The sequence below is a fragment of the Propithecus coquereli genome, unplaced genomic scaffold (genome assembly GCF_000956105.1).
Source record: "Propithecus coquereli isolate 6110/MARCELLA unplaced genomic scaffold, Pcoq_1.0 Scaffold663, whole genome shotgun sequence".
In the NCBI taxonomy this organism is placed as follows: Eukaryota; Metazoa; Chordata; class Mammalia; order Primates; family Indriidae; genus Propithecus; species Propithecus coquereli.
Window position 1 is genome coordinate 494,882 of NW_012152652.1, and position 13,199 is coordinate 508,080.

Genomic DNA, 13,199 nt, shown 5'->3' on the forward strand with positions numbered 1-13,199 from the left:
ACACAGTAGGCCCTCCATAAGTGCTGTTAGAACAGTGGAGAGCAAGCAAAGCACTGGGCACCAGCACACGAGATGACATTTAATTATGTATGTCAAACAATTTGCGTGGCGACTGCTATGACATAGAGGCTTAGCTAATGGAAACTCACTGCTAAGATCATCGTTATCATGGGACCGTTGTGAGGGTTCAACGAATTAATATTTGAAAAGGACTCAAAGGGGGCCTGGCATTTATTAAGCACAGCATGGATGTGTTAAACAAATCAATATCAAGTTACAAGTTTTCTGTTAACCTCATTTTATTTAACCCTGTTGTTCCCATTCGATGGATAATAGCTCCGAGCCTCCCTTTGCTGAAGCGGCCACATGTTGGGCAGTGAGAGGCTCTCTTGAGAGCAGACGTCCTCCCTGGCAAGGCTGGAATCCCTTAAGTGCTACACAGAGTGTCCTGAAATATTCATTACCACGTCCGTTCCCACCCAGGATCTGGGGCTCTCCTGCCCTCTTCGCGGAACGAGGCTCAGCCTGGCCCCAAGGCTGTGCTGAGATGGCGCCATTTGTAAGGGTGAAATCTCCCTGGGTGCCGGGCTGGCTTCAGTTCTGTTTCCCAGGAACCTGGGCTTCCCACTCGAAGAAGACCGACACTAATTCGCACGCCCTACTCGAGAGCTGGTTAATCAGAGAGGGCCACATCCCCTAGAGCTGCCTTCCCAGGAATCTCTTCGTGCAGGTTCTCATCCAACAAGTAATTTGTAGGCTCCTGCTGGGAGCCAGCCTGGGTGCTGGATGTTCTATTTATTTAAGGAAATAGCTACGTTTTCCTCTTGTGACTTGATGTAGGCCAGCGGGACAAACGCTAGCTGTGCCACTCACACCCCCGACATTGCCCATTGTGCTGTTCAGTGCCAGCTCCCCACCTCGGTGTCTCTTTGTCTGGTGGCCAGAGGGGTTTCTCTGGCCACCAGGGTCCCTTCTGCCCATGAGTGTAGCATATCGGAAGTGTCAGGGATTCAGTGCCTCCCTGGAGCAGCCCTCGGCCCCAGACTGATGGGAGTATAAGTACCCCAGCTCCCTCACCCCTCGGGAGAGCAAACTCTGAAATGCGTGTTGCCCACAGTCCCGTAGAGCTGCAGTCCCCAAGCCCCGTGTTGCACACCGGTACTGGTCCGTGGCCTGTTAGGAACTGGGCCGCACAGCAGGAGGTGAGTGCAGGCGAGCAAGCGAAGCTTCATCTGTGTTTACAGCCGCTCCCCATCGCTCGCATCACTGCCTGAGCTCCGCCTCCTGTCAGATCAGCGCAGGCATTAGATTCTCATGGGAGCACGAACCCTACTGTAAACTGCGCGTGTGAGGGATCTGGGTTGCTCGCTCCTTATGAGGATCTAATGCCTGATGACCTGAGGCGGTGATGCTAGCGCTGGGGAGTGGCTGCAAATACAGATCATCATCAGAAGAGAGGTTTGACTGCACAGTAAATGTAATTCGCTTGAATCATCCTGCAACCATCTCCACCCACTGGTCTGTGGAAAAATTGTCTTCCATGAAACTGGTCCCTGGTACCAAAAAGGTTGGGGACCTCTGCCCTAGAGGATCCCCAAGAGATCACAGGTGCCCCTAGTGGTAACTTACTCTCTGCCTTTCCTTCCCTGTCTCACTTCACCTCTCCCCCACCAGTGCTTCCTGCGCACACCTCCCAAACCAACTACTTGCACTTGAATCCTTGTCTGCCTTTGAGGAAACCCCAACTGTTTAGTCGGGAGTGCAGTGGTGCAATCATAGCTCACTGCAGCCTTGAACTCCTCATCTCAAGCGAGCCTCCCGCCTTGGCCTCCCGAAGTGCTGGGATTACAAGCATGAGCCGCCGTGCCTGGCCTAATCGGTTTATTTAGAATAGGGCTTCTCAGCCTTAGTGTGCTGACATTTTGGTTGGAGCCATTCTTTGCTGTAGGGGTCTGTCCTGTGCACTGTAGGATGTCGAGCAGCATCCCTGCACTGCGCCACTAGGTGCCAAGTAGCAAAGCCACCTCCCTCCAAGCTGTGACAACCAGAAATGTCTCTAGACATTGCCTAGTGTCCTCTGGGGTGGGGTGTCAAAATTGCATGTGTTTGAGAACCACTGGTTTAGATAAAAGAACACATCACTGTGTTCAGCTCTGCCACTGCAGTGTGGTCAAGGGACTCGTCCTCTTCAGGCCTCATTTCCCGGTCTGTAGAAAGGGGACAGTGACACTCCCCACCAGGATCATATTCTGAGGAGTCAGAGTGATCATTCATAAAATGCCTGGTCATCTGGTGCGGGCCTGCTGCCTGGCAGACGCTCAGTGGGCAACAGTAGGTATCATGTCTTGAGCTCTGCTAGCAGTGTGCCTGGCCCGCTTCTGTACTCTGTCCATGCCTTAATTCATTTCATCCCCACTAGAACCCTCCCAGGCAGGTACCACTGCCTTCACCATCCCCCATTTAGCAGAGGAGGAAATTGAGGCACAGAAAAGTTAAGCAACTGGTCCAGGGTCACACAGCTAATTCTTGGCATGGCTGGGATTTGAACACAGGTGATCTGCCTCCAAAGCCTGTGCCTCTAATCACCACTCCGTGCATGTTGTTTTGATTGGCAGGGAGAGGGCAGTGTGGTTTCACTGCCTTCACCCTCAAGATCAGATTCAGCCCCACGTGCAAATGACAACCCCATCCTTGGTTGATTTCTCAGGGGCCTGGGCCACACAGGGTTAACAAAAACAACTCTCTTGTGATTTTCCCCTGTGAGAGGCAGGAAGCCCTTTCTGGAGTAGTACCTAAATCAGAAGTCAACAAAATCCTTCCCATGGAACAAATTGGGCCCACTTGCCTGTTTTTGTAAATAAAGTTTTATTGGAACACAGCCACATCCATTCATTTACATACGGTCTATGGCTGTTTTCATGCCACCGCAGCAGAAGATAGTTGTGATGAAGATCACATGGCCCACAAAGTCAAAAATATATATATATTTTTTATTTCAGCATATTATGGGGGTACAGATGTTTAGGTTACGTATGTTGCCCTTGCCCCCCCCAAGTCCAAGTTTCAAATATGTCCATCCTTCGGTGGTGCACATTGCACTCTTTGTGTATGCATATACCCATCCCCTCCTCCCAACTCCCTCCTCCCCCCCTGCCCAACATCCAATAGATGTTATTCTTATATGTGCATTTATGTGTTGATCAGTTAATACCAATTTGATGGTGAGTACATGTGGTGCTTGTCTTTCCATTCTTGGGATACCTCACTTAGTAGAATGCATTCCAGCTCTATCCAGGAGTATACAAGAGGTGCTATATCACCATTGTTTCTTAAAGCTGAATAGTACTCCATGGTATACATATACCACATTTTATTAATCCACTCATGTATTGATGGACACTTGGGTTGTTTCCACATCTTTGCAATTGTGAATTGTGCTGCTATAAACATTCGGGTGCAAGTGTCTTTTTTATAGAGTCTCATTTGATCTTTTGACACCCCGGATTTTAAAGACTATGTATGAAAGAAAAAAGAACGTAAAATATCTCATTCATAATTTTATATTGATTATGTGCTAAAATGATAACCTTTTGGATAGACTGGGTTGAGAAAAATATATTGTTGGAATTGATTTCACCTGTTTCTTTTCACTTTTTGAATGTGGCTACTAAAAATGTTTTAAATTACGTATGTGGCACCACTGTATTCCTATTGCACGGCACTGGTGTAGGGCAGGGTTTCTCAACCTCAGCACTGTCGATATTTGGTGCTGGATAATTTTTATATGGGGGCGTGTCTTGTGCATTTTAGGATGTTGACTAGCATCCCTGGAGTCAGCCACTAGATGCCAGTGGCATCTAGCTAATCCCCAAGTTTTGACGCCCAAGAATGTCTCCAGGTGTGGCCGAAATTGCCCCAGTTGAGAAGGGATGGTGTAGGGAGAAGAACTCATGTGAAACAGCTGAGGGGATCTGAGCAGGATGGCAAAGCCAAATCCCCTGGGTTGGAATCTTGGCTCCACACTTGTTAGCTGTGTGGTCTTGGCTATGTTGCTTAAATGCTTTGGGTCTCAGTTTCCTAATCTGTAAAAGGGGATGATGATAGTATCTGCACTCAGTAAGTGATAGCTGTTGTTAGTGGAAGGAGAAGAGGGACTTCAGTCAAAAAGACTAGCTATGCTGATTACTACCTTGGCAAGGCTCTGGGTGATTAATTTGTGTCATCATTCTGAGCCTCAGTTTCTTCTTCTGTAAAATGGGGGGTGGGGGTGGGGAGTAAATGCATCCCTTGCAAGGATGATGGTGCAGCTAATGACAATAAAGCAACTGCCTAGCCCAACACCCAGCACGTAGTAGGCACTTTTATCAGAATTCTTTCTGCAGATCACACACCATCTACGTGGGGGCTGTGTAGAGCAGGGCAGGGGAAGGATGGGAACCCCGGGAATTGGATTTTCCAGTTGTCGCCGTGTCCTGCCCACCTCAGACCTCCCATCTCACCAGATCTTTTTGTTTTGTGTCTCAAGTGGCCCCCGACCTCTTGGGCAGCGCTTCCCCTGCCTCCGTGGGCCCTGCCTGGACGATGGTTCCTGTAGGCCGGTCCATGCTGGTGGTGGACAGGGGGAGTCAGTGGGCACAAGCCAGATGGGACGCCACCCTCCCCACACCAGGCCTGAAGGAGCAGCCCCCCAGTAATGTTTGGGCTCCCCCGTTTTCCAGGGGCTTGGTGCCAGCCACCTCTGCCATGTTGTCATTTGAGTCCTGGTCCCGCAGGAGATGGAAGCAGGAGACAAATCAATGCCCTTGCGCTGTCCAGCCTCCACCCTGCAGAAGGCAGCTTGGGGTATTGTGGGCTCAGTAGCACAGGGATCCATTGGTGATGTCTGCATGGGTGTCGGGGGCTGGGGTAAAGGTATGGTTGCCACACTCTGGCTGAACTGATCAATACTTCCCTGAGATTGGCTAAGAACTGGGGATGTTTTTCTAAAACATTTTATAGGGGCACAATGGTCTTTCTTGGGTAGCTCATGGGTGAGTCTGCATGGGGAGGAATAGTGTGAGATGCCACATTTGGTGGCCACAAGAACTGCATTCTGTAGGTGGCTTCCTATTCTGTCTATGGATAGGGGCTGACCCTGTCAGCTGCTGAGCTCTGATGACATGAGGGGCCAGGTCCACAACTCCCCTCCCCTTGGGGCCCAGGGGAAGAGGAAGGGCATTATCAATTGTCCTCCCAGCACATGGCATACGGGAAAATGTGCGCCTCTCTTAATTTCCTATAACAAGGATCAGAAAACTAAGACCCCTGGGCCAAATCTAGCCTTATTTTCTGTACAGCCCATGAGCTAAAAATGGTTTTTAAATTTTTAAATGATCAAATAAAACCAAAGGAAGACTATTTTGTGACATGTGAAAATGATATGAAATTCACATTTCCGTATTTATATATAAAATTTTATTGACGCATATCCATGCTTATTTGTTTACATTTGTTCGTGGCTACTTTTGCACAACAGTAGAGCTGAGTGGTGACGATAGAGACCAAATGGCTTGCAAACCCTAAAATACTTACTACCTGGCCCCTTACAGAAAAACTTCACCAAGCCCTGTCTTAGAAGATAAAACTTTCGCACCTGTCTAGAACTGCCAAGAGGCCAGGAAGTTGACCATAGAAATTGTGACTCATGTGTCCTCGGTTGCATGTGTCATGCACGTTTGTCATGCAGTTTTGCAGACACTGAAGTTTTCATGAAGCTTGGAAAGAAAAACAAAATAAGGGAAACTATGAGTGCTGCATCCCAGGAGCCCAGCTGGTCAGGAATCACCAGTGTCCAAGAGTTAGGAGATCAGGGTCTCCCCAGCATGGCTGCTGTATTGAAATTGTTTTAAAAATAGAGATTTGAGGGCTCTGTCTCCAGGAGGTTTTCGTTCAGTAGGCCAGGGATGTGGGATGGGGATATGGCTTCTTAACAAGCCCCTCACATGATTCTAGGGGGTCGCCAGTCTGTGTGAGACCTGCTTGGTGCAGCATCTCTGTGGCTCAGGACCATGGACAGTGTAGGAGCCCTCTTCCTTCGTCACCAGGGACTCTATTGCTCTCTTGACCTTGGGTGCCCTGCCCTGTCTGTTGAGCCAGGCCCCCTTCCATCTCACCACCAGGAGCTCCCATGAGGTCTGACTCTGGGGATGCAAGACCATCAGCCTTCCCCAGAAGCACCCAGCAGGCTCCCCTTCCTTCCTGCAGCTTCTTGTGAGCGTGACTAAATGACAACATGACGAGGCTTGGCCTCCTGCTCTGGGATTGGGCCCGTTTTCTTGATTATTCTCTCTTTCTCCCTTGGTTTTCTTCCTCTCTCTTTGCCTGTCATCGGCTCTGCCCCATCTGCTGGGGCCCCCATGATTTTGTGGTGGCTTTCATTGGATCAGACAGGCTCAAGGGCCTGGGCCAGACAATGATTGGGGTTTCCTACTGTCCCATTTTGGGTCTTTCCCTATCCCTGTGCTGGCCTGGGGGTAAGATGCTAGCTTTGGGGTGAGCTTTCTGTCATCTACATAGGCTTAACGTGGCTCTTCTGCCCTTTCTTCTACCCATCATAGTCCCCCAGGATCTTATGGATGTCTCCGTGAGCAACCTCCCATCCCTATGGCAACCTAGCCCCCGGAAATCCTCCTGCTCATCCTGTTCACAGAGCGGATCGGCCGATGGCAGCTCAACCAACGGCTGCAACCACGAGAGGTATGAGGGTCTCACACTGCAGATGGAGGGAACTGAAGGATTTACCAAAGACTTGTGGATGCCCACTTCTTTCCCTGCACTGAATTCAGAGATGTGAATGTAGGCTATAGAACCAACCAGATCTAGGTTAAATATTAGCTTCGTGGAGTCCTAGCTGTTGGAGTTTACTTATGTGTATATCAGTCAGGATAAGCAAGGTCGTGCTGCGGTAACAAACAGTCCTACAATCTCGGTGGCTTTTTACAACAAAGGTTTATATATCATGCGTGCTCTGTGTCTATCATAGGTCAGCTGGGGCTTCTTCTTTCTCCATATTAAAGGGACTGACTGATAGAGCAGCTGCCATCTGAAATGTTGCCAGTCACAGTGACAGAGGGAATCATAGCTCTGGAGGGGCCCGAACCAACAATAAATGCTCCACTCAAAAGCAGCCCGTGCCATTTCTCCTCACAACTCACTGGCCTCACCCACAAGGGGCCAGGAAGTGCAGCCCTACCATGTGCCCAGAAGGCAGAAGAATACCAGAAATACTATTTAATGACAACCACATGCATCTCAGATTGCTTCTCCAGATCACATAATGATTTGAAGTGGCCAGCATGTGGCGCCTGGCACACAGTAATATCCAATAAACAGCACTTACTGCTTTATTATATAAAGTTAAATCTCAAGCTCATCTCTCTTTTTTTGCCCATAGAGCTTTTGTCTCTTTGGAGCTATTGAGCCAATTCATGAGATGGGTCTTGTTTCCCACTGGTTCAGCCTGGCCTGGCCCGAGAGAATGGAAACCTTTTGTCCCAGCTGGGTGTCTATCCCAGTGGATAGTCCAGTCTTCAGCCACAGGAGTGTAAGTGGTGGGAGCCACCATCAGATTTTTGAAGTCATCCAACCCCTGGCTCCACGGTGTGTGGTCAGGGAACCAGCATTATCACCCGGGCAGCTTCTCATTCTCTCTTCCCAAACCTGCTGGATCAGAATCTATGTTTAACATGATCCCAAGATCATGTATATACTTTCAAGTTTGAGAAGCAATGATATAACCAGAGATTCTCAAACTTTACTGGAGGAGATCAAAGCATATCAGTTCCTGGGCTACTTCCTACAGGTCATGATTGAGGAGGTCTGTGGGGAGCTCAGGAATCTACATTCTCAAGTAACTCTTGGGCTGGTGATCCATGGACCAGTGAGAAATGGTGCTTTAACCCATTGCCCCCCTCATAGCACCTGCTTACACACCTGGAGTGACGGGGAGCTCACTATCTCATGGAAAGCCAAATCCACAGTGGGACAGCTGTCAGTGTGATCCTGTTCTCATGTAACCTGAGCAAGTCTGGGCCTCACCAACCTGAGGACACAAAGGGAGACACTTTAATGTTTAGTGCTGCCACGTGTATAACTGGACTTCAGCTACCCTTCCCCCTCCAGTCTCCCTAGGTTTTTCTAGGTATCCCTTGGGATGTCATGAAAATAAACATGCAGATATTCTTCCATTCTGTCCTCTGCAAGAATGCACAATGCTCCCTTCAGCAGTCTTTTGTTTTCTCCAACAATGTTGGGACCTTGCTCCTCTCTCCTCTTTCAGCCAAAAAAGGCTCCCCAAAATTTCCATGCAAGGAGAAGCTTTGAGGCATCCCCTACTTTGCAATCATCCAGACTCTGAGTCCCAATCTGGCTCTGTTTGGTTCACCTGGGTCACTTTAGAAGTCAGAACTCTTTCTGCAAGTGACAGAAATCCACTTCAAACTGGTTCAAGTAAAACAGAAGATTTGTTGACATAACTGAGAAGTTCAGAGGCACAGTGGCCTCAGGCATGGCTGGATCCAGCTGCTGAAAACAGGAATCTCTCTGTGTTTCTTTAGCTCTTGGCTTCGCTTGCCTCTGTGATGGTTCCATTCTCAGGTAGGCCCTTCCTGTGCAGTGGCAAAGCTGGCTCCCAGCAGCCACTGCCTTATATCCCACCAGCTTAGAGACTCAAGCAGAAAATAAGAGTGTCTGTTTCCTAGTACCTCCATTAAAAGTCCCAGGGCCTATTCTCATTGCCCCAGGTTGGGTCACATGACCATCTCTGGCCCAATCACTGTGATTCCAACCTGGGTCCTCAACTGAGTAGTCAGCTCCATCCAACCACAGGAACAGAGTTATGGAGGGGTTGATTTCTGAAAGGAAAATTGGGGCACTGATAGAAGAAGGGGCAACGTTGCTGTATGGGTAGAAATAACAGCAACTCGCCCTCTGGTCTGCCTGACTGTCTGGTTTTAATCTGCCCTCTGCGTTCTGCTCTCGCCAGAAAACCCGGGTTGTGTTTGGATCTACTCTAAGCATCTTCCTCTTTCTCCATCTGCAGGGCTCCCCTGAAACTTCTCTGTGACAATATGAAGTACCAGATCCTTTCCAGAGCCTTCTATGGATGTACGTATAGGTCTGCGTTGTCAGTGTGGTGTCTGAGGAGCAGTTATTGAGCGCCTATTGTAAGCCAGCAACATCAGGGGATATCAGCTCCGGAGTTTGAACCTCTGCTCCTTTATTTTGTACATGTCTGATTTCAGTGAAGTTGCTTTAACCTCTCTGAGCCTCAATTTCCTCCTCTACAGATTGGAGATAAATTTTATCCCTGGGTCCTGAGCAAGGGCAGTGAACAGTCAGGGCCCCATGGGGGCAGAGGTTTGTTTAATCACCATTGCATCCCCAGGGCCCAACCTAGAGGGTTTTTTTTTTTTCAGGATTGAATGAGCAGTGTGTATAAAGCCCTTAGCATCTAGTATTGCATGTCATAGGTGCTCAATAAATGCCAGTTCCCTTCTCCTGTGGCAAAGGCAGAAGAGTAAGGTAGTCTGATCCCTTCCAAAAACCTTAAAAATTAAATTCATAATACAGGTATTCTTAATGTATTATTCCCATTTAAAAGATGAGGAAACAAAGGCACAGAGAGGCAAAGTGACTCACCCGAGGTCACACTGCAATGAAGCAGCAGAGCTGGGATTCAACCCCCTGGCCTGCCTGACTCTAAAGCTCTGTTTTTTCCTCTCTGCCCTGTTGATTCTTGGCAGGTTTTATTTCCCCAGCCTCACAGCCTACATGGGGGAGATAAAACGTGTGTGGATTTTCAGGAATTCTAGAAAAGTCTTAATACAACCCCCATGGGCCTGTGAAATAGCAGTGCAGGCCACATCCCCAAGTGCCTGGAAAGGCAGGTAGAGCATGGGCACCCCTAGGACCAAGTTTTGCCTGCTCTTTTGCCACTGCTCCCAGCGCCTAACGCACGACCTGGCGTGGAGCAGTCACGGGCAATATTTATTGGACCCAGTTTGAAGATCTTCCTGGAGGAAGGGGTAGGGGTTGAGATGAGTCTGGAATGATGTCAATGGACAATGTGGCTCATCCCGGGCAGTGACTGAAGGCCCAGGTTCTGGGGCCAGGCGGCCAGGGTTCAAATCCCAGCTCCACACTTCCCAGCAATGCGACTTGTGCAAGTGACATAACCGGTCTGTGCCACAGTTTATCCCATCCGTAAGCTGGAGATAATAGCGGTTCCTGCTTCATAGGGCTGTGGTGAGAATGAAACGGGTTAAGTTATGAAAACTCTGGAGGCAGCTCCCTGGCACATCATGCTATGTGAGTGTTAGCTGTTACATCACCATCGTCGTCATTACGACTATACCTATTGTCTTCAGAAAGTTTTTAGGGGTGAGTCCTCAGGATGCGGAAGGTCCAGAATTCTCTCTGGGAATTGGGGAAGAAATGGTCAAAAAGAGGCAGAAGGAAGGGGCGCGATCCGAGCAGATAGCACCGCTGGCATTTGCCGAGTGCTTCCTGTGTGCCAGGAACTCTGCCCAGCTCCCTCCAGGTGCTCAGGGTGGAACAGATAAGGGGAGTCACATTGTCAGCTATTCCTTTAAGGGGGCGGGGCCATCTCTGAAAGCAAACTAGGTGCCCTCAGATTTCCCCGGTCACCTTCTTGGTGGGGCCTTTTCTAGCCAGCTGCAATTTGGATGTATTTTTTTTTTTTGCTATTTTTTTATAGATCATGGTTGTACACATTTTGGAGGTACACAGGATGATTTTGATACATGTATACAATATGCATTCATCAAATCTCGGTAACTGTGATATCCCATACCTCAAACATTTATCTTTTCTTTGTGTTGGGACATTACAATTCTTCTCTTCTAGCTATTTTGAAAGATACAATAAATTACTGTTAACTATAATTTCCCTACTATACTATCAAATATGAGAGCTCACGCCTCGGTCTGACTGTATGTTTGTACCCATGAACCAACTTCTCTGCACCACCCCGCACTTCCCTTCCCAGCCTCTGGCAGCCACCATGTACTTTCTACCTCCGTGAGACGCACTTTCTTAGCTCCCGCATAGGAGTGAAGAACATGCGATATTTGTATTTCTGTCCCTGGCTTATTGCACTCAACGTAATGACCTCCAGTTTCATCCACGTTGCTGCAGATGATAGGATCCCTCTCTTTTTCAATGGCTGGATAGTAGCCCAGTGTGTCTGTGTAGCTCATTTTCTTCATCCACTCATCTGTTGGTGGACACTAGGGTTGATTCTGTTTGTTGGCTATTGCGAATAATGTCGCAATGTACGTGGGAATGCAGATGTCTCTCTGGTGTACTGATTCCCTTTCTTTGCGGTATATACCCGTCCAGCTGCAGTTTGGATGGGAGGCTTCCATGTCTCGCATTCTCTTTCTCTCCGTATGGACCAGAGGGAGACAGAGGCACAACAAGCTCATGGGGTCACTGGCCCCCTTCCTTCTTGCCCCTTCTCTGACTCCAGCCTATTAACCCAAGGCTTTGGCTTCCAGCAGAGGAGGTTGGCATCACCCCAACAGAGGCTAAGAAAGGAGATAAGACTTCCCTAGGGTCACAGAGCCATTTAGCAGTTGAGTCAGCAAGTGACATCAACCCCTGGCCTCACCTTCCTTGTCTGGAAAAGTGGGGGAGGGCGATGATGAGAATTCACTGAATTGTGGGAGTTCAGTAAGATGGGGAATAGGACAGCACTTGGAGACTTCATGAGACAAGGGGGGGTATCGGATGGCAGATGATGACATTTTCTTCCCCTCCCCTGGCAGGGCTTGCCTACTGCAGACACCTGTCCACCGTGAGGACCCACCTGTCAGCCCTGGTCAATCACATGATCGTGTCTCCAGACTTGTCCTGTGATGCCGGACAGGGGCTGACGGCCAGGATCTGGGAGCAGTACCTTCAGGACAGCACAGTAAGGCTCAACTGGGCTCGGCCTATGGAGGCGCAGAGGCTGCAGGGAAGGGCATCTTGTTACCTAAGAAATAAGGCCACCTGCTTGTGGGGACTCAAGCTGCCATGCTTGGATTCCGCATGGACGAATTTAAATTCCGTTCTTCTTCTCGAGAGTTCTAAGACCCACAGGTCAGTTCTGCCCCCTAGGGTGGAGATTGAGGGGGATGGAAAACATATCCTCTCCTAGAAGGAGAAAAAAATCAGGCATTTTAGGAAGGAGAGAAAAAGAAATGTGAGTGTGTTTGGAGTCAGTTGTGTGCTGAGATGGCTGGTACTGGTTTATGGGAGCCAGTTCTGCACGTCTCCCATCTCTGTCTTGGGGCCTGAGGTTATACCATGAGATAGTTCACCTGGAATGCTTTCTAGGATTTTCTTAATAGAATACAAATGTTCCTGGAAGGAAAATGTTTACGTTTAAAAAATATTTCATAGTCAAATAGTTTGGGAAGCCAAGTGAAACAGTTCTCTGTATTCGGCAGGACTTCTCAGAGCCTTGGCTATGCTAATGTCCTTGTCACTCTTAAGAAATGGGGGCATGTGAGAGAGGATATGGAACATTGCCTCAAATGTATCTGGCCACAGAAACCTTTATTAGAAAAGTACCTCTCATGCTAGTGGGAGGTAGAACCCACTTTGAGAAGCACTAGTTTATCTCTGCCAAGAACAGGATTTAGGAGGAGGTAACCTGTTTCCTGCACACTGGGGTAAATCTAGTGGCCCAACCTTCTGTGCACCTTCCCACCCAGGTACTGAGGAGGGCTGAGCTGGTGAGCACCTGGGCCAGGCTGGCGTCCACACCGTAAGGGAAGGTGCTATTCTGTACATTACTTTAGGGATGCCCCGGGATTCGGTGGCAAATAATTGGATTCCAAACCTGGACAAACTGAAGGATTGTTTTTCTTTTTGCCACAAATACTTGTTTTTTTCTTTAATTATGGGAGTAATGCCTACTTACTGTAACAATTCACAGAATGAAGACCACAAGTGTATAAAATTTAAAATTTAAAATTTTATCTTTCTCCTTCAACCCTCTAGTTTTGATCTTCGAAATGAATCAATAGCCTCTGTTTGGTGTAGACTGTTCCGTATATTTCCTGTGCACAGGAACATCTATATACATAGATATCTCTATTTTTATACATCTATATCTATAAATACAAATCTGTATATAATACCTATATCTC

At 48.3% G+C, this 13,199-nt stretch overlaps 1 protein-coding gene across 1 annotated transcript in view; it reads left to right on the forward strand.

Annotated features, from left to right (window-relative positions):
• LOC105823253 (small G protein signaling modulator 1-like) overlaps positions 1–13,199 on the forward strand; it is a 71,192-nt gene that overhangs the window by 22,853 nt on the left and 35,140 nt on the right. The window contains exons 3-6 of the mRNA XM_012660386.1: positions 4,503–4,690; positions 6,597–6,735; positions 9,080–9,144; positions 11,829–11,974. Of these exons, the coding sequence (XP_012515840.1) occupies positions 4,503–4,690; positions 6,597–6,735; positions 9,080–9,144; positions 11,829–11,974 (538 nt within the window). The remainder of the gene's footprint in view (positions 1–4,502; positions 4,691–6,596; positions 6,736–9,079; positions 9,145–11,828; positions 11,975–13,199) is intronic.